The sequence below is a fragment of the Pan troglodytes genome, chromosome 1 (genome assembly GCF_028858775.2).
Source record: "Pan troglodytes isolate AG18354 chromosome 1, NHGRI_mPanTro3-v2.0_pri, whole genome shotgun sequence".
In the NCBI taxonomy this organism is placed as follows: Eukaryota; Metazoa; Chordata; class Mammalia; order Primates; family Hominidae; genus Pan; species Pan troglodytes.
In genome coordinates this window covers 220203556-220229367 of record NC_072398.2, presented here as the reverse complement: position 1 = coordinate 220229367, position 25812 = coordinate 220203556, and the positions used below count along the sequence as shown (strand labels likewise).

The 25812-nt window shown below is 54.9% G+C and overlaps 1 protein-coding gene across 28 annotated transcripts in view; it reads left to right on the top strand.

The window, feature by feature from the left end:
* C1H1orf167 (chromosome 1 C1orf167 homolog) overlaps positions 1–25641 on the top strand; it is a 27488-nt gene extending 1847 nt beyond the window's left edge. For 4 of the 28 annotated variants that reach the window (XM_063786110.1, XM_063786099.1, XM_063786122.1 and 1 more), the window contains 20 exons: positions 371–510; positions 1899–3127; positions 3263–3306; positions 4119–4317; positions 5014–5168; positions 7607–7719; positions 8167–8344; positions 11520–11695; positions 12548–12722; positions 14729–14885; positions 14995–15149; positions 15871–16058; positions 18231–18375; positions 20217–20636; positions 21194–21335; positions 23443–23548; positions 23924–24098; positions 24200–24429; positions 24703–24797; positions 25321–25641. In XM_063786110.1, the coding sequence (XP_063642180.1) occupies positions 441–510; positions 1899–3127; positions 3263–3306; positions 4119–4317; positions 5014–5168; positions 7607–7719; positions 8167–8344; positions 11520–11695; positions 12548–12722; positions 14729–14885; positions 14995–15149; positions 15871–16058; positions 18231–18375; positions 20217–20636; positions 21194–21335; positions 23443–23548; positions 23924–24098; positions 24200–24429; positions 24703–24797; positions 25321–25497 (4329 nt within the window). In that variant the 5' untranslated portion in view covers positions 371–440 and the 3' untranslated portion in view covers positions 25498–25641. Of the gene's footprint in view, positions 1–370; positions 518–1898; positions 3128–3262; positions 3307–4118; positions 4318–5013; positions 5169–7606; positions 7720–8166; positions 8345–11519; positions 11696–12547; positions 12723–14728; positions 14886–14994; positions 15150–15870; positions 16059–18230; positions 18376–20216; positions 20637–21193; positions 21429–23442; positions 23549–23923; positions 24099–24199; positions 24430–24702; positions 24814–25320 lie in introns of all 28 variants that reach the window. The other 24 variants (XM_063786155.1, XM_063786161.1, XM_063786158.1 and 21 more) reach the window with 19 other exon arrangements.
* The last annotated feature ends 171 nt before the right edge of the window (positions 25642–25812 follow it).

Sequence of the window (25812 nt, the reverse complement as noted above, 5' to 3'; positions counted from 1 at the left end):
GATGGGAGAGAGCTGGTTGCGGGGACGGCTGGAGTTCAGTTTTGGACATATTAATGCTGAGATGCCTGTTAGACATCCGGGTAGGCGTGGAGGAGGTCGCTGGACCTGCATGTTCCGACCTGTATGCAGATCAGCCGAGAGGTCTGGGGGGCAGGATGGGGCAGCATTTGACCTGGACACTTAATATGGAAAGGGGGATGATAAGTAGGGCAGGGAGAGGAGCCCCTGAGAGACCAGAACAGTGAGGGGCAGGCCCCAGGCAGCTGGGACCAGGCCAAGAGCAGCCAGGAGTACTGCTAAAGGGAGGAGGTAGGGATCAGAATGGGGTGGGGTTGAATGAGAGCCAGGGCAACCCGTCCTCTCCCCGCAGGGCCCATCTGATTAAACAGACCAGGCCACTCACTGTGGAGTGGACCAAGGATACTCCTGTCCCTGAGCCCATGGAGCTAAGGTCTGATGCCAGCCACAAGGAGAATGTGTCCCCAAAGCCTGCAGTGCTCCTGAAGCCAGGCAAGAGGCTTAGTGGGCCTGGATGGGCGGTTACAGGAGCAGGGCCCCCTCTAGGTATTGGCCCAGAGCCCCCCTCCCAGGCAGGCCAGCCTATAGGGCCTGGCTAATTCCAGAGATCAGCCACCCACGGTCGGCTGGACATAGGACAGAGTCTTCCCAGCCTGGGGCCTAAGGAGGGGGGTCTTGGGAGAGTGAGGTCAGGAAGAGGCCTGGCTGGTGCCCCTGGCTAAGATGGGGCCCCCACAGCTCGGTCCTGGGGACATCCCTTCTCAGGCTGCTGAGGCTTTAAGAAAGCCACAGAGGGCTGGGCGTGGTGGCTCACGCTTGTAATCCCAGAACTTTGAGAGGCCAAGGTGGGTGGATCACCTGAGGTCAAGAGTTCAAGACCAGCCTGGCCAACGTGGTGAAACCGCGTCTCTACAAAAATACAAAAATTAGCCAGGCATGATGGCGGGTGCCTGTAATCCCAGCTACTCAGGAGGCTGCGGCAGGAGAATCACTTGTACCCAGGAGGTGGAGGTTGTAGTGAGCCGAGATGGCACCACTGTGCTCTAGCCTGGGCCACAGAGCAAGACTCTGTCTCAAAAAAAAAAAAGAAAAAGAAAAAAAGAAAGCCACAGAGCTGGGCCAGCCAAGAAGGGGAGCAGCCCAAGAACAAATGTAGATTCTTGAATTCACATCCCAGTTTCTTCGTGTTCCAGCTGTGTGACCATGAGGCAAGTTGCTTGACCTCTCTGAGCTTTAGTTCCCATCCACAAAGGCAGTAACTTTTATGGCCCACTCTACCTGCCAGGCCCTGCGCCCAGAACCTCCCGGTACCTCATCCATCCCCACAAGGACTCTGTGCCTGTGGAGTGGGCTTGGGGGCTGGGGAGGAGCTCCAAGTCCCCTCTCCATGTTCCCAGAGCAGCTTACCTTTAGCCGTTGCACTATGGAGTCCTGCTTTCACCCCAGCCCGCTGCCCCCACCACCTCTTTGCTCAAGCCAGAAATCAAGGAGTCCCCTTTGATTCTTTTCTTTTTTTCCCCTTTATTACCTGACTCTTCCAAGCCCGCTGGCTCCATCTCTGAAGTTTATCTGAATCTTCTCTTTACCCACCTGCTACCCCGATCCCAACCACCGTCATCTCTCTCCTGGGACCCCCTCAACAGCCTCCTAAATATCTCTCTGCTTCCCTCTGTCCAGCTCCAAGACCCCCCTACTCCAAGAGCCCCAGGGGCTGCCCATGGCTTCACCCAGGGAGACAGAGCTGGCAGCAGACCCTGGAAGTCTGAGCTCCCTCCCGCTGCTGGGGCCCCGTCCCCTCCCTGGCTCCGAGGCCTGGACAGCTTCGCCTGTCTCACCTGAGTGCCAGCCACCCAAGTCATGACTGTCTCTCCTCTCTTTAGAGCAACGAAGATTCCAGAGGAGCATGGGCATCGGCCTGAGTGGTAGACATGACCAGTGGGTGCCCGGGTGCCAGGTGGAGAGGGGAGGGCCTGCTGCCACACCCTCCCCAGGGGCAGTGCTAGACCAGGAGCCCTGCCGAGTCCAGACCAACCTGGCCAGCCCTGGTCCCCGCCTGGGCCTAGCTCTGAAGGACACGACTGGCCAACTGGTCAATTCAAGCTTCTGGCAACAGAGCAACCTGCAGTCCCTGGCCAGGAGGCGCCAAGGGAAGGCCCGAGAGTTTGCCATCCAGCAGAGCAACCTGAGCATCAACGAGACCAGCAGCCCCCACCTCTGCCCAGAGCCTGGGGGGAGCTTTGGGCCCCGCAAGCTGCCCTGGGGTCCTCTCCTATCCCAAGAGCCACTGGCTCGCCCATCTCCCTGCCTGAGGCAGTCCAGGCTGCCGGCCCCAGGCATCCCTAGCGGGGACTTCAGGCCCACTGAAGCCTTTGCCCCTCTCGATGGGCACACACAGCCAGGCCTCAGATCCTGGGGTGGTCTGGGGAGCTGGAGGTCCAGGCTGGTGGGGGAACCTCTCACCCTGGAGGACCTGGCTGTCCCCAGTCAGAACCAGACTCAGGCCCCATCCCATGCTGCCGTCCACCAGCTGCTGGCTTCTGTACATTGCCTGGCGCAGGAGGCAGCCCGACTCAGGTGCCAGGCACCCCAGGAACCCCCCGGTGCTGTGCAGCAGGACCTCTGGACCAGCAGCGGCCAGCCATTCTCCGCCCACCCCCAGCCCAGCCAGCCTGTCCTTGCTTCCTCGGATGGGAGGAGGAGACGCCTTCGAGGCCACAGGGAAACTGCGGCTTTCTTGGAGACCCCGGCTAGTCTCTCAGACTCTTGGGCACAAAGCAAGCTAATGTCACCTGAGACCACTTTGGGGACACGGACCAAGGATTCCCTTAATCCTGAGCAGGGGCTCCCTCCTGCCCACCCCCTAGGGTCAGGGGACAGCTGCTCCCCCTGGTCTCAAGATGGCAGGGCACAGAGGGGTGACTCCAGTCTCCCTCGAGGGGTGGGAAGCAGGGGGACCGACCCCTGTTCCTCAGCCTTCTCCAACACAGCCTGGGGAGTCTCACCCAAGCAGAAAGGAGAGGAGGGGGCCCCGAGGGAGCGGGTCCACAGGGAGGAGGAGAGGACAGCTTTCCATCTGTCAGACACAGTCCCAGCGAGCAGTGCGTCGAAGGTAGAGGCCCGGGGAGGCTGGAGGTGGGGTAGGGGGTGGGAGGTGTTGCTCCAGGGCAGGGAGGCTTGGCAGGGGGTGCCCTGTCCTGCCTGCTGCTTGGCCTGAGAACTGTGTTATGTACTCTTGCTTTCCCAGAACAAGGCACAAAACATCACAGCCCCGGAGTCTGAGGCAATCTGGTGAGGCCATGGCTGGGTGGGGACAGGGGTTGGAGTTGGGGGACACATGCTCAGGACTCCGCTCCCATTTGCCTGTCCAAATGGAGATGAGGGCCTGATGGAGAGGAGGCAGGGTTTCAAGGAAGAGGAACTTACTACCTGTCCCTGCTGGGGAATGAAGGGAGCCTCCAGGGCCCCAGGGACAAGAACGAAGGGACTGATGCTCATGGGTTTGGGACACTGAGTGTCCTGAACTTCCAAGGCCACCCTGGGTTTTCGGCAAACAGGGCAATCTCTGGCTGGATGCGGTGGCTCATGCCTGTAATCTCAACACTTCGGGAGACTGAGGCAGGCAGATTGCTTGAGCTCAGGGGTTCAAGACCAGCCTGAGCAACATGGCAAAACCCCGTCTCTACAAAAAAAATTACAAAAATCAGCCGGGTGGGGTGGTGCATGTCTGTAGTCTCAGCTACGCGGGAGGCTGAGGTGGGAGGATCACTTGAGCCCAGGAGGTCGAGGCTGCAGTGAACCATTATCATGTCACTGCACTCCAGCCTGGGTGACAGAGCAAGACTCTGTCTCAAAATTGTATGTATATAAAAGAAATAAAGAGGGCATTCTCCCACCCCCAGGGCCTTGCTTGTGTGGGGTTTCCAAGTCCAGCCATCAGTAAGAGGGAAGTTCTTCCAGTCTGCAGTGTGATACTCCTGTTGTGGCGTGGGTCATCACCCTACTGATTGCTGGAAAGGCATCTCAGAGGGTATCCAGCCACTGGGCTGTCCCTGGGGATAGGAGGGCAGTCCACACCCTGATCAGCCCTGGTCTGTCCCCAGCTGGCAGCTGTTGTCCAGATGTTTTCGATCCTGGAGGCACTTGGTGAAGAGGCAGCGGGAGCCAGCGGCGGCGGCAGTGGCATTGGGCCGCTGGCAGCTGTTGCGAAAGGGCCTTCAGGCCCTGTGGCTCTGGGAGGCTCAGCTGGAGGCAGCATGGGGGCAGTACACAAAGGTTCTGCTGGTCCGGAGCTTCCGAGAGGTCAGCGGTCTCCAGGTTGGGCCAGGGGGCTGTGTGAAGCAGTGGTGTGTCTGGGGAGGAGACTCAGTCTACGGAGAGGACACCCACTGGGCATAGGTTGCACCTCATGAATGATCAGCAGTAAAGGGTGTAGTTGTGAGTCCACACACCTGAATCAGCTCTGCCTGAGTTCAAATCCTGCCCCCTCTACCACTTCTAGCTGCGTGACCTTGGGCAAGTTACCTAACCTCTCTGTGCCCCAGTCTCTTTCTCTCTAAAATGGGATGATGATGATAACAGAACATACCTCTCTCAGGGTCGTTGTGAGATTAAATTAATAAGGGACTCAGAACTCTGCCTAGCATATAGCAAGCTAGTAGATAAGTGGTTGCTATTTTTTATTAGAGGTTTGCCAGCCAGGGCTGGGAGGGAGCATCTGTGTCCTTCCCTCCTTGGGAAAGGGGTGCTCTGAGAGGGTCCAGTCGCAGCTTTCATCTTTTAAGGAAAGCGTTGCCTCTTGGGATGCATCGCTCTATATTTGTTCATTCATTCATTCCTTCATTCCCAAAGAAGGAATGAATAGGCAGAGTAATGGTTAAGACCACAGGCTGTGGAATCTGATAGGCATGTGTTACTCCTGTCCCCGCCCCTGCCTGGTGTTCCCTTGGGAGGCAGATTCAAGGCCAACATCTCCTTTCCCCTTCTCTCTTGAGCCAGTGGAGAAACCTGGCTTTACAGCAGAAACAAGTGCAGCCCCACATGCAGGCTGGGCCAGGGTCCCCGCCCTCCAGGAGAGCCCAGGGCAAAGGCCTCTCCTTGGGAAGAAGCACAGTGGTGGACCCCGCCCAGAGAAGCAGGCTGGAACACACCAGGTTGGTCAGTGTTGCCTGGGAAGCCGGTGGCCTTCCTCCCACAACTTCCTGCCTTGCCCCCACTACTTCCTCATCCCCACAAAAGAATGGGAATGAAATAAGCAGATGTGGGCAAAGATTTATGCAAAAAAGATGTCCATCATGGCATCATTTATAATTGTAAAAACTTCAAAACAGCCAGGCACGGTGGCTCACACCTATAATCCCAACACTTTGGGAGGCCTCGGCCAGGAGTTAGACACCAACCTGGGCAACATAGCGAGACCCCATCTCTAGCAAAAAAATGTAAACATTTAGCCAGGCATGGGGGCATGCTTGTAGTCCCAGCTACTCTAGAGACTGAGGCAGGAGGATCACTTGAGGCCAGGAAATCAAGGCTGCAGTGAGCTATGATCATGCCACTGCACTCCAGCCTGGGCAACAGGGCAAGACCCTGTCTCAAAAAAATAAACTGAAAAGCAGCCTAAATGCTCAACAGTGAGTGAGGAAATGATGGTTTGACCATGTGATGAACAATTAGCAACCATCCAATATGATGTTTAGGAAGATTTTTTTTTTTTTTTTTTGAGATGGAGTCTCGCTCTGTCGCCCAGGCTGGAGTGCAGTGGCGCGATCTCAGCTCACTGCAAGCTCCGCCTCCCAGGTTCATGCCGTTCTCCTGCCTCAGCCTCCCGAGTAGCTGGGACTACAGGGACCCGCCACCTCGCCAGGCTTATTTTTTGTATTTTTAGTAGAGATGGGGTTTCACCGTATTAGCCAGGATGGTCTCGATCTCCTGACCTCGTGATCCGCCCGCCTCAGCCTCCCAAAGAGCTGGGATTACAGGCATGAGCCAGCCACCGCGCCTGGCCAGGAAGATTTTTTACTGGTTATGTTTCCAATCATAGCAGTAATGCATGCTCAATTTGAAAAATATTCCAAATAGTTGGAAGTATATTAATTAACTTGAAAGCTTCATCCTTTCATAGCCCCCTCCCTGGAAGTATTTTTGTGAATATTTGCATAGCATTTTTAAAAAACAAGGGAAAATGGTGTGGCAATGTTAAATTTTTCTTAAAGGAGCATAAAAATGTATCCAAAATATTTTTCCCAACCACATAGTTGCATAGAAACCACATGGTGCATAGAAAAAGGACCGGAAAGGAAAAAAAAAAACCTGAAAATGTGAAAATGTGCAATGTGAAAATCCCTAACACTGCTGAATTGTACACTTAAAAATGGTTACAATGGTAAACTTTCTGACGTGTATTTTACCACAATTAAGGAGTAAAAGATATTTCATTTAAAAATGCTAAAATGGAAACTATGCTTATCTCTGGGACAGTGGGATTAAACTCGGTTATATTTTTCTTTTTTTTTCTTTTTTCTTTTTTTTCGAGTCAGAGTATCGCTCTGTTGCCCAGGCTGGAGTGTGTGGAACAATCTGGCTCACTGCAACCTCCGCCTCCTGGGTTCAAGCGATTCTCCCGCCTCAGCCTCCCAAGTAGCTGGGATTACAGGCACACACCACCACGCCTGGCTGATTTTTTTTTTTTTTGTATTTTTGTATTTTTAGTAGAGATGGGGTTTCGCCATGTTGGTCAGGCTGGTCTCAAACTCCTGGCCTCAAGTGATCTGCCTGCCTCAACCTACCAAAGTGCTGGGATTATAGGCGTGAGCCACTGCGCCCGGCCTCTGGTTATTTTTTTCTTTATTTCCCCAATTTTCTACTACAGTTGGGTTTTTTTTTTTTTTTTTTTTGAAACAGAGCCTTGCTCTGTCACCCAGGCTGGAGTACAGTAGTGCGATCTCTGCTCACTGCCACCTGTGCTTCCCAGGCTCAAGCAATTCTCATGCCTCAGCCTCCTGAGTAGCTGGGACTACAAGTGTGTGCCACCACACTGGCTAATTTGTGTGTGTGTGTGTGTGTGTGTGTGTATATCACCTCTAGCAGTGTGTGTGTGTATATGTGTGTGTGTGTGTGTGTATATATATATATATATATATATATATATTTTTTTTTTTTTTTTGTAGTAGAGACGGAGTTTCACTATGTCGGCCAGGCTGGTCTCAAACTCCTGGCTTCAAGTGATCTGCCCGTCTCAGCCTCCTAAAGTCCTGGGATTACAGGTGTGAGCCACCATGCCTGGCCATGTTCTTATTTTTAAATTGAACAAATGTATTTAAATAATTATTTAAATGATATTTATTTTAATACAAGTTTGTTGTTTAAAAAAAAATCCAAATAGTATTAAAGAGAATAAATCAAGAGCAGAACCTCCCCCCAGCAATAGCTTTTAAATCCGACATAAAATAAACTGTCCAGAAGAGGGTAGGGGGACTCAGCGCCCCCTGCTCCCAAGGGCAGACCGCACCTGCCTGGGGTGGGGCGGACAGGTTGGGACCATGTGCCCTTCCTCCCGGGTCATCAGCTTCTCTCTGGGCAACTTTGCTTTTAGTCCAGGAAGTCTGAGGGAGGAGGAGAGAGCTCAGTGGCTTCTGTCACATCCTAGGCAGAGAACAGACAGCAGACACGAGAGATACCAGATCCTGCAGGCCCTGCAACTGGCTGGTGAGACGTGGGGTGCTGGGAAAGCGGGGAGATGGAGCCTGGCCACGCAGGGCCTGAGCTCCGCACTGGGCAGGGGCGGGGGACCCTGGGCGAATGAATGTTTGTTGTGCATCTCTGCTTTGGCACATTCCCAGAGACAATCTCATTTGAGCCTCACAGTGACCCCCAAGAGGAACTGTGCCCATTTTACGGATGGGGAACTGAGGCACAGATAAGTTAAGCGACGTGTTTGAGGACACACAGCATGAGAGGAGCACGGCCTGCATTTCTGGGCTGATATGCTGATGCAGGCCCACACCAGAGGCTGGAGTATTGGAGCTAGACTTCACTTACTCAGAGATAGGGGATGCCCTGCGACAGGCACCCCACGTGTCAGGGGCCCCTCCTGGCTCAGATCCTCCCATCTGCTTACTCTCTCTTTTCTCTCCCTCCTCCCTCTCTCCTTAGTGTTCTTCCTGTGGTGCCAGCAGAAGAAACGGGCCAGACAGGAGAGGGAGACTCTGCGGAAGGCCACCAGGGCCACACAGAGGACAGGGAGCTTCCCCCAGGCCTGGCACTCTACTGCTGCAGGTGTAGCCTGGGTGGCCCCACTGAGCCCCCAGCACCAGAGAGCTTGGCTGTGCAGGTAGGATGCCCTTCCCTTTTTTTTGAGATGAGGTCTCACTCTGTCACCTAGGCTGAAGTACAGTGGCACCATCTTGCTCACTGCACCCTCCACCTCCCTGGCTCAAGCAATCCTCTCACCTCAGCCTCTGGAGTAGCTGGGACCATAAGCATGCGCCACCACGCACAGCTAATTTTTTGTATTTTTGATAGAGACAGGGTTCCACCATGTTGCCCAGGCTGGTCTCGAACTCCTGAACTCAAGTAATCTGCCCACCTTGGCCTCCAGAAGTGCTGGGATTACAGGCGTGAGCCAGCATGCCTGGCCCCCACTTCCCTTTAAGTCAGCTCTTGACTCCTAGTATTGAGAGGCAAGGATGCAAATAGGAAATGAAAGCAGCCATCGACTGAGCATGCCTAGAACATGCTAGCCCGCCCCACTGGCTGGGATTTGGTTATAAGCAAAGCTTAGTCCCGGCCTCCCACCTCTGCCCATCATCACAGTGGAACCCATGGCTGGTGGGGGAACAGACAGGAAACTAGCAGTCCCAAGGGTGTATGTGAATACCACCTGGCTTAAGTGTTGTGAAGAGAAGGAACACAGATCTATGAGTTTCTTTTTTTGCTCCCTGGTGGTTAACTTTTTATTATGGGGCATTATTATTATTATTATTATTTGAGATGGAGTCTCGCTCTGTCACCCAGGCTAGAGTGCAGTGGCACGATCTCGGCTCACTGCAACCTCCACCTCCTGGGCTCAAGCGATTCTCCTGCCTCACCTCCCAAGTACCTGGGACTACAGGCACATGCCACCACGCCCGGCTAATTTTTTGTGTGTTTTTAGCAGAGTCGGGGTTTCACCATATTGGTCAGGCTGGTCCTGACCTCAGGTGATCCACCCACCTCGGCCTCCCAAAGTGCTGGGATTACAGGCATGAGCCACCGCACCCAGCCTGTGGGGCATTTTTCTTACTCAAAAGTAGAGCAGATAGGATAATAAACCCCAGCGCACCAATCACCCAGCTTCAACAAAATCAGCCTCTCTTGAAGCTTGTTTCATGTGTACTCCAAATACATCCCCCGCTCCAAATTATTTTGAGGCAAATCCCATGCATTATACCATTTCATCCATAAATATTTTTATATGCCTCTCTAAAAGATAAGGACTCTTTAGAAACATAACCACTAGCCGGGCGCGGTGGCTCATGCCTGTAATCCCAGCACTTTGGGAGGCCGAGGCAGGTGGATCACTTGAGGTCGGGAGTTCGAGACCAGCCTGGACAACATGGTGAAACCCCGTCTCTACTAAAAATACAAAAATTTGTTGAGCATGATGGTGAACACCTGTAATCCCAGCTACTCGGGAAGCTGAGGCACGAGAATTGCTTGAACCCGGGAGGCAGAGGTTGCAGTGAGCCGAGATCGTGCCACTGCACTCCAGCCTAGGCGACAGAGTGAGACTCCATCTCAGAAATAAGTAAATAAATAAATAATAAAAACATAACCACAATACCACTCTCACAACTAAAAAATAATGAAACAACTGTTCCTTAATACTCACGAATATCTAGCCAGTATTCACATTTGCAAGTATATATTATATTAGAGTTTGCAATGAGGTCCATGTATGGCAGTTGGTTGATAAGTCATTCAAGTCTTTTTATTTTTAATTAAAAAAAAAATTAGAGACAGGGTCTTACTGTGTCACCCAGGCTGGAGTGCAGTGGTGCAATCATGTCTCACTGTAGCCTCAAATTCCTAGGCTCAAGGGATCCTCTCACCTCTGCCTCCAAGTAGCTGGGACTATAGGTGCGTACCACCACACCTGGCTAATTTTTAAATTTTTTGTAGAGATTTAATTTTTTGCCATGTTGCTCAGGCTGGCCTCGAACTCCTGGACTCAAGCAATTCGCCCACCTTGACCTCCCAAAGTGCTGAGATTACAGGTGTGAGCTACCATGCCTGGCGAATTTTTAAAAATTTTGGTAGAGACAGAGTCCCACTGGTGAGCCATGATCGCACCACTGCACTCCAGCCTGGGCTCAAGCAATCCTCCCACCTCGGCTTCCCTGAGTGCTGGGATTACAGGTGTGAGCCACCACGCCCGGCCTGTTAAAATCTTTGTAAACTATAGGCTCCCCTTCATTTTTTTGATTGCACGTTATTTGTTGAAGAAATCAACTTGCTTGCCTGCTAGTTTCCCACTGTCTGCATTTTGCTGACTACATCCCCCTGGTGAAGTTTTCTGTGAGAATTTTTAGTGCAGGAAGCTGACCTAGACCAAGGTTCAGTGGTGATGTGAAGGATGAAGAGTTGCCTGGTGGAGGAAGATCAGAGAAGGGTAGAGTGTTCAGAGGCCTCTGGCCAGGAGTGTAAGATCCTGAGGCGTAGCAGAGCCGAATTGGACCCTTGTTAGTACAGGGTAGGGGGGCTGAGGGTAGTTGAAGATGAGATTGGAAAAATCTGTGGGGGCCAGATCAGCACCTTGTTGGCCGTGGGGAGGGGTTGAAATTTGATGGTAGAGCAAGGAGGCTACCGCTGGAGGATTAGCAGGTGACTCTGATGATTTGATTTGAGATTGGAAAAACACCACTGGGTTGCTGAATAGGAAATGACTGGAGGAGGCCGAAAGTGGATGCAGGGAGGCCAGGTCAGAGGCTGCTGAGGCCACCACGCTGCCAGAGGTGATAGTGTCATGGCCTGAGCAGGTGACATGCAATGCATCTTCAAAGCAGCCCCATTTTACAGATGAGAAAACGGAGGCTTGGCCAGACGTGGTGGCTCAAGCCTGTAATCCCAGCACTTTGGGAGGCCAAGGCGGCTGGATCACTTGAGGTCAGGAGTTCAAGACCAGCCTGGCCAACATGGAGAAACCCCATCTCTACTAAAAATACAAAAAGAATTAGCCGGGCATGGTGGTGCATGCTTGTAGTCCCAGCTACTTGGGAGGCTGATGCAGGAGAATCTCTTGAACCTAGGAGGTGGAAGTTGCAGTGACCAGAGATCGCACCATTGCACTCCAGCCTGGGCAAAAGAGTGAAACTCCGTCTACAAACAACAACAACAAAACACGGAGGCTCAGAGAGATGAAGTGGCTTGCCCAAGGCCTGGGTAGTGTGTCTGGCAACGGCAGGCAGCTGGAGCCGCAGTCATCAGATCTTGCAATTGACATGGGTACTTTCCCTCTGTTCTCCCAGGTGCTTCGGGGCGTGGCAGCAGTTCGTGCAAAGAGGGTCCCGGTACCAAGACCACCTGGCTGACCGCCGGACGGGGACCCTGAGGAAATGCCTGGAACAGTGGGTGCGGATGAAGCAGCTCCGGGAATCAGATGGGGCAAAGGTGACCCAGTTGTCCCTCTGCCGGCAGAAACCAGGTGAGCTAGTGTTGGCTTCCGCCCCAGCAAACCGTGTCACTTAAGCCCCTTCTTCAGTGGTCCCCAGTTGAATATGTGAATTCCTGTGGGAGGTGATAGAACTGGGGCTTTCTAGGAGGGCAGCCTGTAGGCCTGGGAGGGTGCAGGAGGGGTCCCAGAGTGGGCAGGCCCCGGCTGAGCCACATCCCTATGTCCCATTATGAGCTGCTGTGGGTGAGAGACTTAGTTCTGCTCCTCCCACTGCAGGCTCTCTCGGTGCTGGTATCCCAGATCCTGCCCAGAAGGGATGTGGGCCCTTCTCTTGGGAAGCTCCTGGTGTGATGGGGGACACACAGCCCTAATCCCCACCCCAAAACTTAACTAGGGGCCTGGTGTAGTGGCTCACGCCTGTAATCCCACACTTTGGGAGGCCGAGGAGAGTGGATCACCTGAGGTCAGGAGTTCCAGACCAGCCTGGCCAACATGGTGAAACCCTGTGTCTACTAAAAATACAAAACTCAGCCGGGTGTGGTGGCACATGCCTGTAATTCCAGCTACTCGGGAGGCTGAGGCACAAGGATCGCTTGAACCCAGGAGGCTGAGGTTGCAGTGAGCTGAGATCATGCCATTGCATTCCAGCCTGGGCGACAAGGGCAAAACTCTGTCTCAAAAAAATAAAAAATAAAAAATAAAAAACACTTAACTGGGGAAGATGGGATCTTTGAGGTGACCTGGAGGGGAGGGCTTGGAAGCGGTGGGACGGGACAAGAGGGGAGAGCTCCCAAGAGGGGCCCGAGGCAGCAGCTATCAATGGCTGTGGGCAGAGTGAGGTCAGTGGGGAGGCAGCTGACTGGACTCTTGACGGTTTCTCAGGACGTGAGGCTGTCTACACCGCAGGCCCTGGAGCCTGTGGCCTGGGTGCAGTGGGCCAGGCCCAGAGGCTGCAGGAGCAAGGCCGGGGCTCCCTGCAGGATGCCTGCCGGACACTGGCCCTCTGCTGGGCGCTGCTGCTGTGGAAGATGCGGCTTTTCCAGCGCCAGTGGGCCAAGTAGGTGTCCTCGAGCTTGTGACCTGGGGTTGGGCCTGGGGGCTGTGGGGTGGGCACGTGAGCAGTGCTCAGCACCAGGAGGAATGCGGGAGGAATATCCCATAGGGCAGTAACTGCATCCCACTCCTCCCTGTGGCCCTGCACAGGGCCTGGCACACTGCGGTGCCCAGCCGATGTCAGGCCCTGGGAGGTGGCCTAGGGACACTGGAACAGTGATTGAGCAGAGGGCCACTGGGGGCCAGGGGGCTGCCAGAGACACAGACATGGAGCTCTACAGGGGTGGCCGGAACCCTAGTGAATGCCCGTCTCTCTGCCAAGTGTAAGTCCCTGGTGGCAGGAACCATGTCTGTCTGGCTGTCACCGCTGGCTCCCAGCTCCCTGCAGGTGCCTGGCATGTTGCAGGCACAGAATAAATACTGTAAAGGAACAAGGGCAGGAGCCAGGTATCAAGCTTTTATCTCCTCTCCCATTGGCCTCATTACACAACTAGAGAAACTGAGGCTCAGAGGGCTGGAGCAGCTTGCTGTAAATCCCAGTGGGAGTCAGGAGCAAGAAGGTCCTGTGTTGAGACCTGGGTGCTGCCCCCACACAAGATGGTCACTGCTGGAATTCGGAGCCCAGACGAAGGCTATAGGTGAGGGGAGGGTGGCGATCAGGAGAAGCCAGCTTCCCGGAGGGGATGTCAGGAGGAATGGAAGCGAGCAGTTGCAGGGTTAAGAATTCTGTCCTTGGCTGGGCGTGGTGGCTCACACCTGTAATCCCAGCACTTTAAGAGGCCGAGGCCAGTGGATCACCTGAGGTCAAGAGTTTGAGACCAGCCTGGTCAACACGGCGAAACCCCATCTCTATTAAAAATACAAAAGTTAGCCAGGCGTGGTGGTGCTCGCCTGTAATCCCAGCTACTTGAGAGGCTGAGGCAGAAGAATGGCTTGAACCTAGGAGGCAGAGGTTGCAGTGAGCCAAGATCATGCCACTGCACCCTAGACGACAGAGCGAGAATCCATTTCAAAAAAAAAAAAAAGGAATTCTGTCTTTGAAAGCCATACACCCACGTGGTCCACTTGGACCCTCAGCCTCTTTCAGTGTACCCCTGCAACTTCAGGGGAATTCAGTTCACCGTGACCTTTCAGAATATGGGGGCACTGCTCACATGCCTGCCCCACAACCCCCAGGCCCTCCCTCTCCAGCCCATCCTCTGGCCTTTGGACTTCAGGGCACAGTTCATATCTCCTGGCAGCTCTCCTGGGGCACCCTCCTGGGCCTAGATGAGTCCCAGGTCTGCTGCTATTTGGAGTTTGGGGAAATGATCTTCCCCCGGGCTCAGCTTTCTTATCTTTATAAGTGAGTGCAGGCAGCAGTACTGGTGTGGTTGTAGGGGTGGCCTCTGGAGTCTGGGATCCCTGGGCCTGGGGACCAGCTCCACCTCTGATCAGCTGCATGGGCTCCCAGCCACCCCGGGAGCATGATGAGGCCAGCCAGTGAAGCAGGTGGAGCACTAGCTCGGTTAGCCAGACGTGGTGGCACGCACCTGTAATCCCAGCTGCTCGGGAGGCTGAGGCGGGAGAATCGCTTGAACCCAGGAGGCAGAGGTTGCAGTGAGCTAAGATTGTCCCACTGCACTCCAGCCTGGGTCACAGAGCCAGACCCTGTCTCAAAAAAAAAGCATCAGCCCAGTCAGCCCAGTCTCAGCTGCTCACTGAGGTCACTCAGAGAACCCCAGAAAAAGTCTGGAAGCCCAGGCTGTACCCTGACCATTAAGTCAGAATCTAGCAGAATCTAGGGTGGGACCCTGGTGGGCATCGGTATCTCTTGAAGCCCCCAGTGATCCCAGCATGCAGCCGCTGTGGGGGGCAGCAGCGTGGAACGCTAGCCCAGCGTCTGGCCTGTGGCGAGCACCCTTTCAGCCCATCTCTTTCACAGCGGCCAGGGTAGGGTAGCCCCTGCTTGGCCACCCTGCACAGCCTGAGGGTGAGGCTGGGTGGGGCACTCACCTGCCCCTTCTCTAGCTCCTTCTTCCAGGGCCTGCAGCAGCGGATGCTGCAGCGCAGCCTGAGATGGTGGCACTTGAGGGCATTGGGCCCAGATGCCACATCAAGCTGCACCAAGACCCCCTCGGCTCTGGAGCCACTGGGCAGCAGCACACTCCAAGACTCTCTGGAGAAGGTGAGAGGTAGGAGGGTGGGGAGGGGCTGGGGCAGGTAGGGGTGGATGGGTGGAGATTGTGGGAAGGGGACAGGGTAGGGGACCAAGGACTCCACATCTCCTTCCCCAGGTTCCCAGGGCCCCCACCCTCCCGGATACTCTCCAGGGGAGCCTTCTGTGGGCAGCTGGGCAGCGGCAGCAGGGGCAGTGCCTTCTGCTCTGGCAGGCACGGGCCCAGCAGTTCCAGGGCACAGCCAGGTGGTACCAGCATACCCGCCAGAGGCGGTAGGGATCCCTCCCCATCCGCCCGCCACTCTATGGACTTACTGTTTCCCGGCCCCTTCTCCCATCCACCCTTGGCCTTCACAGCAGCAGCCCCTTGGGGTCTGCACCTCAGGGGGCTTCAGTTCCTCCTGTCTTCCTGCCCCGTCCTACTGAGAGGGTGTCGGGGAGTGGTGAGGCACTCTGCAGAGTCACTGTTCCTCTTGGAGATTTCGCAGCTGAGGTTCCTTCATTTATTCATTTATAGCACAATGCATCAGAGTTGGTCTCCCTGGGTTCTAATCCCAGCTTTGCCCCTCACTGGCTGTGTGATCTTGGGCAAGTTGCATAACTTCTCTGTGCCCTATTTGCCTATCTGTAAAATGGGGTTAATAGTACTCGCTCCAGTGGGGCAATGGCGAGGCACGGCACATACATTCCCCAATGCCGTGTGTGGCACGTTGTGAGTGCTCAGTCCATAGCAATGTTTATGGGTAGTGGTTGAGCACAGGACTTGGCAGTGGGGGTCTAGAATCCCACCCTATCCCCACCACTCATCATCGTGACCCTGGGAGAGGTGCTTGGCCCCTCCAGTCCCCAGCAACCCACCCTCCCATAATGGAAACAGAAGAGTCACCCAGAGCCTCCTGCTGCTGGGGAGAGGAAGAGAAAGGAGGGCGGGGCAGGGCTGGCCTGGGATTTGGGGGACAGTGGCCATCCTCAGGGTGGACCCTCCCTTTCCCAGCATCTTCCTCAGCTGGAGCCGCTGGAGAGAGCTGGCTTCCCACCGGGCCTGGGATCGGACCTGCAGGGCTGTGCTGGGCCTGTGGCGTCAGCGGCTGCTGCAGTCACGGCTGGTGAAGCGGTGGGCCCAGGAGCGGGGCTGGTGGCTGGCACGAGATGCCCTATGCCACTGGCACTCCTGTTGGCAGGGTGAGTGGAGACTTGGTCGGGGGCACTGTGGGTGAGGGCAGGGCCAGGGTCTGTCTGAGACCCAGACTGCAGCCCTGGCCAACGACTTGACTGTAACCTCATGGGAGAACTTGAGGCAGAGGCTAAGCTACATCTGGACTCCTGACCCATAGAAACTGTGAGATAACAAACATCTGTGGTTTAAAACTAATAAGTACTTGGGTAATTTGTTACACAGCCATAGCTAACAAATGCAATTGATCAGAGAGGTCTGCTGAGCTGTGACACTAACCTAGCTGGGTTCAAAGAAAACAGGCTGACCAACTCTTACACATTGTGCTATGAATGAGCAAATGAATAGACCTCAGCTGTGAAATTTCCGAGAGGGACAGTGACTCTGCAGAGTGCCTCACCACCCCCCATACCCTCCCATCCCCTAGCAAAGTCTGGTGATGAGACCCCCACAGGGCACACCCAGGAGTCAGGTGGCAGAGCAGAACCTGGGGGCTTGGACTCTGTAGTCTTGAGTTTGAATCCCTGCTCTTCCATACCCTGACTGTGTGAAACTTAAACAACCTAGTTAACCTCCCTGAGTCTCAGCTTACACATCTGTAAAATGGGGATAATGTAGTCCCTACGTCATCACCTTTATCTTCATCCTTATCCTCACCTGGCCTCTAGGAGTCACTGGTCTGAGCCCTGAGTTGGGAGAGAAGTGGGCAGAGTCATGGTGCCCTTAGGGGCCAGCAGAGTTAGTCAGGGAGGGTCCCAGGAGGAGGTGAGAAGGGCTCAGCGGGCAGAGCAGTGGCGAGAGAAGTTGAGGCGTGGGAAGGGGTCAGCAAAATAGGGCAGTGGGAAGGACTGGATTTGCAGAGCTGGCTGAGGGTGCAGTGTGTTAGAAGCCCTGAGGAATGTGGCCAGTGAAGGGAGGAGGGATGGTCCCAAGGCAGGCTTGCTCTCTGGGTCTTGGCCTCTGGGCAAAAAGAGCTGTTGCATGGCCCAACCAGTCTTTTTTTTTTTTTTTTTTTTGAGATGATCTCGCTGTGTTGCCCAGGCATGCAGTGGTGCGATCTTGGCTCACTGCAACCTCCACCCTCTGGGTTCAAGCAATTCTCCTGCCTCAGCTCCCCTCGTAGCTGGGATTACAGGCGCCTGCCACCACGCCTGGCTAATTTTTGTATTTTTAGTGGAGACGGGGTTTCACCATGTTGGCCAGGCTGGTCTCGAACTCCTGATCTCAAGTGATCAACCCGCCTCGGCCTTCCAAAGTGCTGGGATTACAAGCGTGAGCCACCGCACCCGGCCCCAACCAGTCTTTTTATAACCTGATATCAGAAGTGACATCCCATTGCTTCTGCCAAATTCTGTCTGTTAGAAGCTAATTAAACCCAGCCCGTATTCAAGGCGGGGCATTGCCCAAGACACGAACACAGGATGCTGTCTTGGAGGCTGCCCACTACACCGACATATCGCATTCATGAGCTGGCAGGCAGGGCTGTGGTGGTTCTAGAAAGTCATGTCCTGTCTGCTGGAGACAGCTGCTTATGCAGCCCAATCATTCCCCGGCAGGAACACTGAGCCAGTGTTTCCAGAACTTCTAGTTTTTACAGAAAAATTGAAAATTAGATTTTTGGGCCGGGTGCAGTGGCTCACGCCTGTAATCTCAGCAATTTGGGAGGCCCAGACTGGCGGATCACGAGGTCAGGAGATCGAGACCATCTTGGCTAACATGGTGAAACCCCGTCTCTACTAAAAATACATAAAATTAGCCAGGCGTGGTAGTGTGCGCCTGTAGTCCCAGCTACTCGGGAGGCTGAGGCAGGAGAACGGCATGAACCCAGGAGGCAGAGGTTGCAGTGAGCTGAGATCGGGCCACTGCACTCCAGCCTGGGCGACGGAGTGAGACTCCGTCTCAAAAAAAAAAAAAAATAGAAAATTAGATTTTTACCTGAATTCTCCAGATTTGAAAACACTGTGGCAAAATTAACAAACAAAAACAAACCCAACAACTCTATGAGCTGGGCTGGCCTGGTCACCAGCAGGACACCCATAATAGAGGCTTTTTAACCCAGACAGTCAGGGTAGCCTCCTCTGTTCCCACCTGGTAGGGGGCGAAGGGCTGGCTGCGTAGAGGCCCATGGGAAGAGGCTGGGGTGAGCACCCAGTGGCTCTTCAGCATCTCTCTGGCCCCAGGGCAGCAGTTCCTGCATGAAAAGTGCCAGACATGGGTGCAGGTCCACCTCCAGGGCCTGCAGAAGGTGGTGTTCCGGAGCTGGCAGCAGGCAGCAGCTCATCAGAGACGCACAGTGACCCGGCCAGAGCAGCTGCTACTGCAGAGGTGGGTGGGCCTGGGGGTGGGAGGGTGTTGGTCCTCCCCACCCAAGGAATAGCAAGGAGAGCACCCAGGGGGTGGGAAGCTCAGACGGTGGCCCAGATAGGAGGCCTGTGGCCTGGGAAAAAAGGGGCATGAAGGGAGATCCTAGCCTGGAAACAGAGGGCCATGACCACTGACACCTTATTATTTATTTTGGGAGTGGTGGCAAACCCCACCCCTAACCTGTGGCCCCAACAAGCCCCGGGAGTCCAGCTCCTGGCCAGGTCAGTTCTTTGGTTTTAGAGGATATGATTAAGATGGGAGAAATCAGCTGGGAACAGTGGATCATACCTATAATCCCAGCACTTTGGGAGGCCAAGGAAGATGGATCACTTGAGGTCAGGAGTTCGAGACCAGCCTGGCCAACATGGTGAAACCCCATCTTTACTAAAAATATGAAAAATTAGACGGGCATGGTGGCAGGTGCCTGTAGTCCCAGCTACTTGGGCTCAGGCAGGAGAATCACTTGAATCCGGGAGGCAGAGGTTGCAGTGAGCCGAGATTGCACCACTGCACTCCAGCCTGGGCGACAGTGTGAGACTCCATCTCAAAAAAAAAAAAAAAAGGAGAAGGAGAAATCCACTCCTCAGAAATCTACCATAACGCCCATTGTGAGGAGTTACAGCAAGGAGAATTCTGCTGTACACCGTCGCTAAGAGAAGAGAGTGAAATCTTCATTTAAGTAAAGATGTTCTGGTGGAACATGTATACAGTTCATGAATGCATATTGTAAAACCAAGCAGAGGACACAGAATGGCTCCTCCCACAGTTCAGTACAAATTTGCGAATGTTCAGTGTCCCCATAGGGGCAGTGAACTGTTGGCTACAGAATGGCTGACGTCTGTGCTTTTGCATCTGAGGGTGTAGATGGTTATTTTGTTTGTTTGTTTGTTTTTTGAGACAGAGTTTCGCTCTTGTTGCCCAGGTTGGAGTGCAATGGCGCGATCTCGGCTTACCACAACCTCCGCCTCCCGGGTTCAAGTGATTCTCCTGCCTCAGCCTCCCGAGTAGCTGGGATTTCAGGCATGTGGCACCACACCTGGCTAATTTTGTATTTTTAGTAGAGACGGGGTTTCTCCATGTTGGTCAGGCTGGTCTCGAACTCCCGACCTCAGGTGATCCGCCCGCCTCTGCCTCCCAAAATGCTGGGATTACAGGTGTGAGCCACTGTGCCTGGCCGTAGACGGTTTTTTTTCTTGGCTTCTCAGTGAGTGAGAGATGGTGTTCCTCTCCCTCACCAACCACCTGGGCATGTGATGGGAGGCAGGGCATGGCTGATGTGGGACTTGAACCCATACTGCTGGTTCCCATCCCCTCGCAGGGCAGCCCCTGCCCTCTGAGGCTGAGGTTGCAAGATGGAAAGCCAGTGCTTTCACCTGTTACTGGTCGTTTACTGTTTTGTGGGAGATTTGCAGGTGTAACTTTGAATAAATGTGACTTTTGACTCTGAGAACGAGACAAGCCCTCCCATGCATCTGTTTTTGTTTTGTTTCGTTTTGTTTTTTTGAGTTGGAGTTTCACTCTTGTCACCCAGGCTGGAGTGCACTTGCACGATCTCGGCTTACTGCAACCTCTGCCTCCTGGGTTCAGGCAATTCTTCCACCTCAGACTCCCAAGTAGCTGGGATTACAGGTGCCCACGACCAGGCCTGGCTAATTTTTGTATTTTTAATAGAGACGGGGTTTCACCACGTTGGTCAGGCTGGTCTCAAACTGACTTCAGGTGATCCACTCACCTTGGCTTCCCAAAGTGCTGGGATTACAAGCATGAGCCACCACACCTGGCCCAATGTGTCTGTTTTGCAGCTACTTCCAGGCCTGGTGTGAGGTTGTAAGAGACACGGGGGTGCTCCGGGCCCAGCATCAAGCCTTTCAGGATGGCCTGAGGAGAAGAGCACTGGGGGCCGTGTTTGCCACATGGCGGGAAGCCCAGGAAGTGGCAGCCGGGGCACAGGAGCAGCGTGTGGCCCAGGCCTCCCTTGCCCGCTGGAGAAGCTGCGGGCAGCAAGGCCAGGAAGATGGGCAGCAGAAGAAGGCCCGGGCCCCACAGGCCTTCCCAGCATGGCCAGTGGCCCCGGGCATGCACCATGAGGCCCAGCAGCAGGCAGGAGAGAGCGCTGGGGCCCAGGCAGCCCAGTGCTGGACTTGGTGCTGGGCTCTGTGGGTGCGTGAGTCCTGTCGGGGCCAGGTCAGCCGAGCCCATGCTTCCTGGAAGCCGCGAGCCTGGTGAGTGCTGTGGTCTAAGTGCAGCCCCACTCTGTGCTTCCAGCTCAGGCCTCGAGCCTGTTTTTGGCAGGGGTAGAGCGTAATTTGTGGCTGGGTGGCAGGGCAAAGGCTCAAGAGGGTGGTTGGGGGTGACAGGGAGAGGCCGCCCTGGCCATCTAGTCCTGGGCCACATCCTGGCACCGCCTCTTGCTGTGTGTCCCCTCCTTGGGGAAGTCTCCAATGGTCATGCCTTGCAGTCACCAGCACAGCCAGCCACTCAGCAAGCGCCATAAACGCGCTCTTGCCAGGGAAGGGGAGGCAAAGTGGCACTGGCAGGACTGTCCCCTCTCTGCCCCTAAACAGGATGCTTGTCCCCGTCTGTGATTTTCTCCTTCCAGGTCGCTCTCCATCCTGTTTACCCAGATTCTCCCTCCAGAAAAGGGAGTGTGGGAGGTGGGTGGGCCCCAGCCTGGGGCTGGGCCCGGAGGGCCCCCTCCCGCAGGGCACTGGCGGGGGGGCTCCCTGCAGAGAGTCCTGGCCTTGATGGCCCAGGCTGCAGACTCCTCCCTCTCCCGCAGGGTCCTAGAGGCCTCGGCGCAGTCGGCGGTGCGCGGCGGTGTCCAGCGAGCCATCCTCACCCAGCTCCAGCCGGCTGAGCTCAGGCGCTTCCTGCGGACAGCGCAGCTCAGGGTGCGGCTGGGACTGCCAGGGGCCGGCAAGGTACGCCCCAAGCCCCAGACTGACCTCACGCTCTGGCCCTGGATGGCCAGCAGGGGGAGCCTGCTGCTGGACGCCCCAGCCCCTTGGAAACAGGTGAAGGGAGCCTAGGCAGGGCGGGAGGTCCAAAAATGACCCTCGGACCACCGGCCTTAGAATCAGCTTGATTCAGCCCGTGGTGGCAGCATGGCTGGATGCCTCCCCAGGGGCCCAGCAACCTCGTATGCACCACCTCTCCCCAGTTCTCAGTCAGCCTCTGACAAGCAACTCTGAATCCATCAGCAAAGATGAACCTGGCACCTGTCGAGTGCCAGGCCACTGCAGGTCCGGCCGCAAAGACCAGCATGTTGGGTCACAGCCTGTTAGGGAGACATTGAAATGCATGCTTTCTCACGGTGCAGTTGAGGATCAGAATAGGTACACGAGGACAGTAGCATTTTTTTGTCAAGTTTTTTTGTTTATTTTTGAGACAGAGTCTGGCTCAATTGCCCAGGCTGAAGCAGAGGAGTGATCTCAGCTCACTGCAACCTCTGCCTCCCGGGTTCAAGTGATCCTCCCGCCTCAGCTTCCTGAGTAGCTGGGACTACAGGTGCACGCCACCACGCCTGGCTAATTTTTGTATTTTTAGTAGACGGGGTTTCACCATATTGCCCAAGCTGGTCTCGAACTCCTGAACTCAAGTGATCCTCCCACCTCGACTTCCCAAAGTGCTGGGATTACAGGTGTGAGCCACCGTGCCAGGCCAAGTTTTTTTTTTTTTTCTTATTGGAAAAGTGAAATATGCTTATTACAGAAACCTCAGAAAATATAAAGTAGAAAAATACCAAAATTTCTTTCATAATTCTCTCTACCCAAAGGCATCGGTCAGTCCCTCTCCAGACCAGAAGCAGTTAGTTCTGACACCAACAAATGGTGATAAGAGGTTGATAGCCTAGCAAGGGGGAAGAAGCCACCACCAAACCAAACACAAAAAATGACACTGCACAGCAGTCTGGGGACATGTCCTTGAAGGACACAGCCCCAAAGATACTGGCAGGTGAGGTAGTGTCCCTAAGATCAACAGGCATCATCATGAATCCTATTTCAGAATGCCACAAAGAATACATTTTAGAGAAGATTCTAAGAGAAAAAGCTAAGGTGATTTTTTTTTCAAGTCGTTTTTTGTTCTCAGACAGTGTCTCACTCTGTCGCCCAGGCCAGAGTGCAGTGGTGCGATCACAGCTCACTGCAGCCTCAACCTCCAGGGCTCAAACGATCCTCCCACCTCAGCCACCTCAGTAGCTGAGACTACAGGCGTGTGCCACCACACCCGGCTAATTTTTTTTTTTTTTTTTTTTTTTTGTAGAAATGGGATCTCACTATGTTGCCAGGGCTTGTCTCAAACTCCTGGGCTCAAGCGATCTACCTGCCTTGGCCTCCCAAAGCATTGGGCAGGCCCATTACGCCATGAGCCACCACACCTGCTGGTTTTTGTTTTTTAAATGGAATTGAAAGGAACTAGCCTTGGCTAGTTGCAGAATTCACACATACGGGGCTATGGCAACAGCAGATTCTGGAGTCTCAGGGTCTTTTCTTTCTAGATAAGTTACAGGGCAATTGCTTTTCAGAGTACTTTTACATTTCTATTCCATTCTTGTCAGTAAAGACAAGGATCCCATAAGCTGATGGAGAAACTGAGGCCTCTAGAAACTAAACGCTGGGAATGGCACCCAGGGTGCTGAATTCCAGGGTCTCCTCTTTTCTGCCACAGGCACACATGCCCCAGCAGCCCCTTTGGAGAGCCCCCTCTCTATAGAGTACTAGCCGGGGGCTCAGACTCTGGAGTCAGACGGCTTCCGAGGGATGAGGCCTCAGACAAGTAACTCAGCTTTGAAATGTTTTCAGTGGGGAGAGAAATAGCCCCCTCCCAGGGCTGTGCTCCGGGCACTGACTGAGGGCTAACTATTATGGACCCACCCCATTGTTGGAATGTCTTCAGCCACATGAGGGAATGGGTGGAAGAAGAGGCCGGGATGTGTCCTGCCAGCTAGAGCAGCGAAGAAATCCCAGCGGGGCCCCAGGAAGTCCAAGCCCATGGGGTTCAGGTGCTCCTCTCTGGCTATTCCTTCAGACCTGCAGCTGCTGGACACAGGCCACAGAGCTGGTGCCTCCCGCGCCATCACTGCAGTGCAGCCCGGGTGGACGGAGGAAGCCAAGGGGAACGGCCTGGGCTCAGAGTAAGGAGACCTTGCCCCGGGGGACAAACGGTGTCTGAAGTGTAGGGGTGAAGCGGTCTCCAGTCCTCAGGGGCCTGGAAATCAGCTCCTTGGGACACGGTCTTCTGTGTATTGACCATTCTCCCCATCCATTCCCTCTTCGGAATGTTTCAGCTGTTCTGAGAAAACACTTTGCATTCCTGCCCCGCCCCTGTGATTTCTCTTTGGGCGGCAGCCAGGAGAGGCTGGAGGCCTGGGGAGATGGGGGCAGGGCACAAGGCTGAGCTCAGCACCTTCCTCCACCCTCCTCACTGTACTCAACTCCTAGGCGGGCACTAAGAGCAGCTGCCTTCCTGGACCCACCTTAACCTCTTGCGACTCAACTCCCCTTTCCAGGGTGCAGGGAACATTCCCTCTGCCCTGCCTTCCAGCTCTGGCCACAGTGGCCTGGACAGAGTAGCTGGGTCCCAGGCCTGCCCCTGTGGACGAGGGACCAGGGACCAAGAGCGCACTCCAGCCCTGAGCCCAGAGCCTGCAAAGCCCAAAGCGAGGCCCATAAACGGAGGCTACGGTAAGAGGAGCTGTGTGTGCAGTTTGGTGGGTCCGAGGGATGGGGGCAAGGGCTGAGGGGCTTGCCTGAGCCATGGCTACAGCTGGGCCCTCTCTGGCCAGTGCTCGTTCCTGCAGGATCCTGGAAAAGCAGGCCCAGGCCCATGGCTCTGCCCTCCTTCTGGCCCTGAAGGGTCACGATGCTCTTGGCCATCAGGAGGAAGTACCTGCAGCGCCGGTGCCTCGAGGCACTGCTTCACGGGCTGCGGGGTTCCCAGCAGGCCAGGTGCCTGGCAGTGGCATGGCAGCACTGGGTGGATGCCCAAGGGGCAGAGCAGCTGGTGCGGACCCTGGTGAGTGGGCGCACCCCTCTCCACACTGACCATCTCCCATTTCACCTCATACTTAACCCAAACCCCTCTCAAAAGTATGGCCCTTGGACCTACTGACTCCAAAACGTTGGGGGACAGGCCCAGGAATCTGCATTCTTAATACTCCTCAGATGGCACCCCCTTGCCATAGCCCTTTCACTCTGGTGCAACAGTGTTGGGGGAGAAAGGCAGAAGGGCTGGGGACTGCGGGGGAGCGTGAGCACAAGAGGCCTTCTCTGCCAACTGTCCCCAAAGCTCAGGGAGTGGCACCTGAGATGGGCCTGGCAGACGTGGTGGCAGCGGATCCTGCGACTGCGAGTGGCTCAGCAGTTACAGCAGCAGGAAGATGGGTGGGTCCTTTCCCAGGTACTGCCCTCTTCCCTGCATTCCACTCAGCCAGCCTTCCAGAAGTCTGCGCCACAGCCGCGCACCGCGGAGCTTTCCCTGCTTGCCAGCCCCGGGGCCCCTTCGTTTTCAGGGGAGGGGGTCAGTTCCATTACAGAACACACAGGCTGGATGCTGGAGCCCTTGATTTGATTTGTGGCCCCAGCTCAGGCCAGGCCCACCTGGTCCATCAGTTTGGGAAGAAGGTGTGGCATGAGGCATGGCTGCCACTCACACTAGCCCATGGAGGGCCTGGGTCCTGAGCGCCCCCTCCCTCATTTGCTCTGCTCTGAGTACAGCTTCCCAGCTCACCATCAGATCTATTCTGAGCTTGTGCATTTGGCCTGGGCAAGACTGGCTGGCTGCCTGGGGCAGAGGGAGGGGCCCTGGGGACAAAAGGAGCTGGGTACAGGGGTTGCTCTAGCAGGCACAGCACAGACCCCGGAGAAAGCCCACAACAATAGCATTTCCTCTTCTCCCTGGTTCCAGGCCTTGAAGAAGTGGCACCAACACCTGGCAGCCAGGAGCCCAAGGAGAGGAGCTGCCAGTAGCCCGAGACCCTGGAGCAAGCCAGGACCCAAGGGCCCCGAGAGTGGACAGGAAGCCGCCGGAGCACCGCGGGGTTGGGGGCTTGGGGCACAGCATGGGGCCCAGCTGCAGCTGTGACTTGTTCTCATAGAATAAAAAGCAGAACTGAACTGAACTTAGCCTTCCCAGGGAAGGAACCATGCCCCACACATCCAGGGAGTGATGACAGAGGGGACAGCTTGAAGAGCTCTGAAGGACAATAAAACCCACTCCTCAGTCCTAGCTGCTGCTTTCAGTCTCTCCTAGCGGCTGCCCCTCTGCCCCAGCCAGTGAGGCCAGGAAGGGAGTAAAGAGGACATCCCACAATTGCGTCCACCCCCTTGGCCATCAGGCTGCTCTTCCACGACACAAAACAGCCCATCTGCACCTGCCAGTCACTGCCCCCAGGCCATG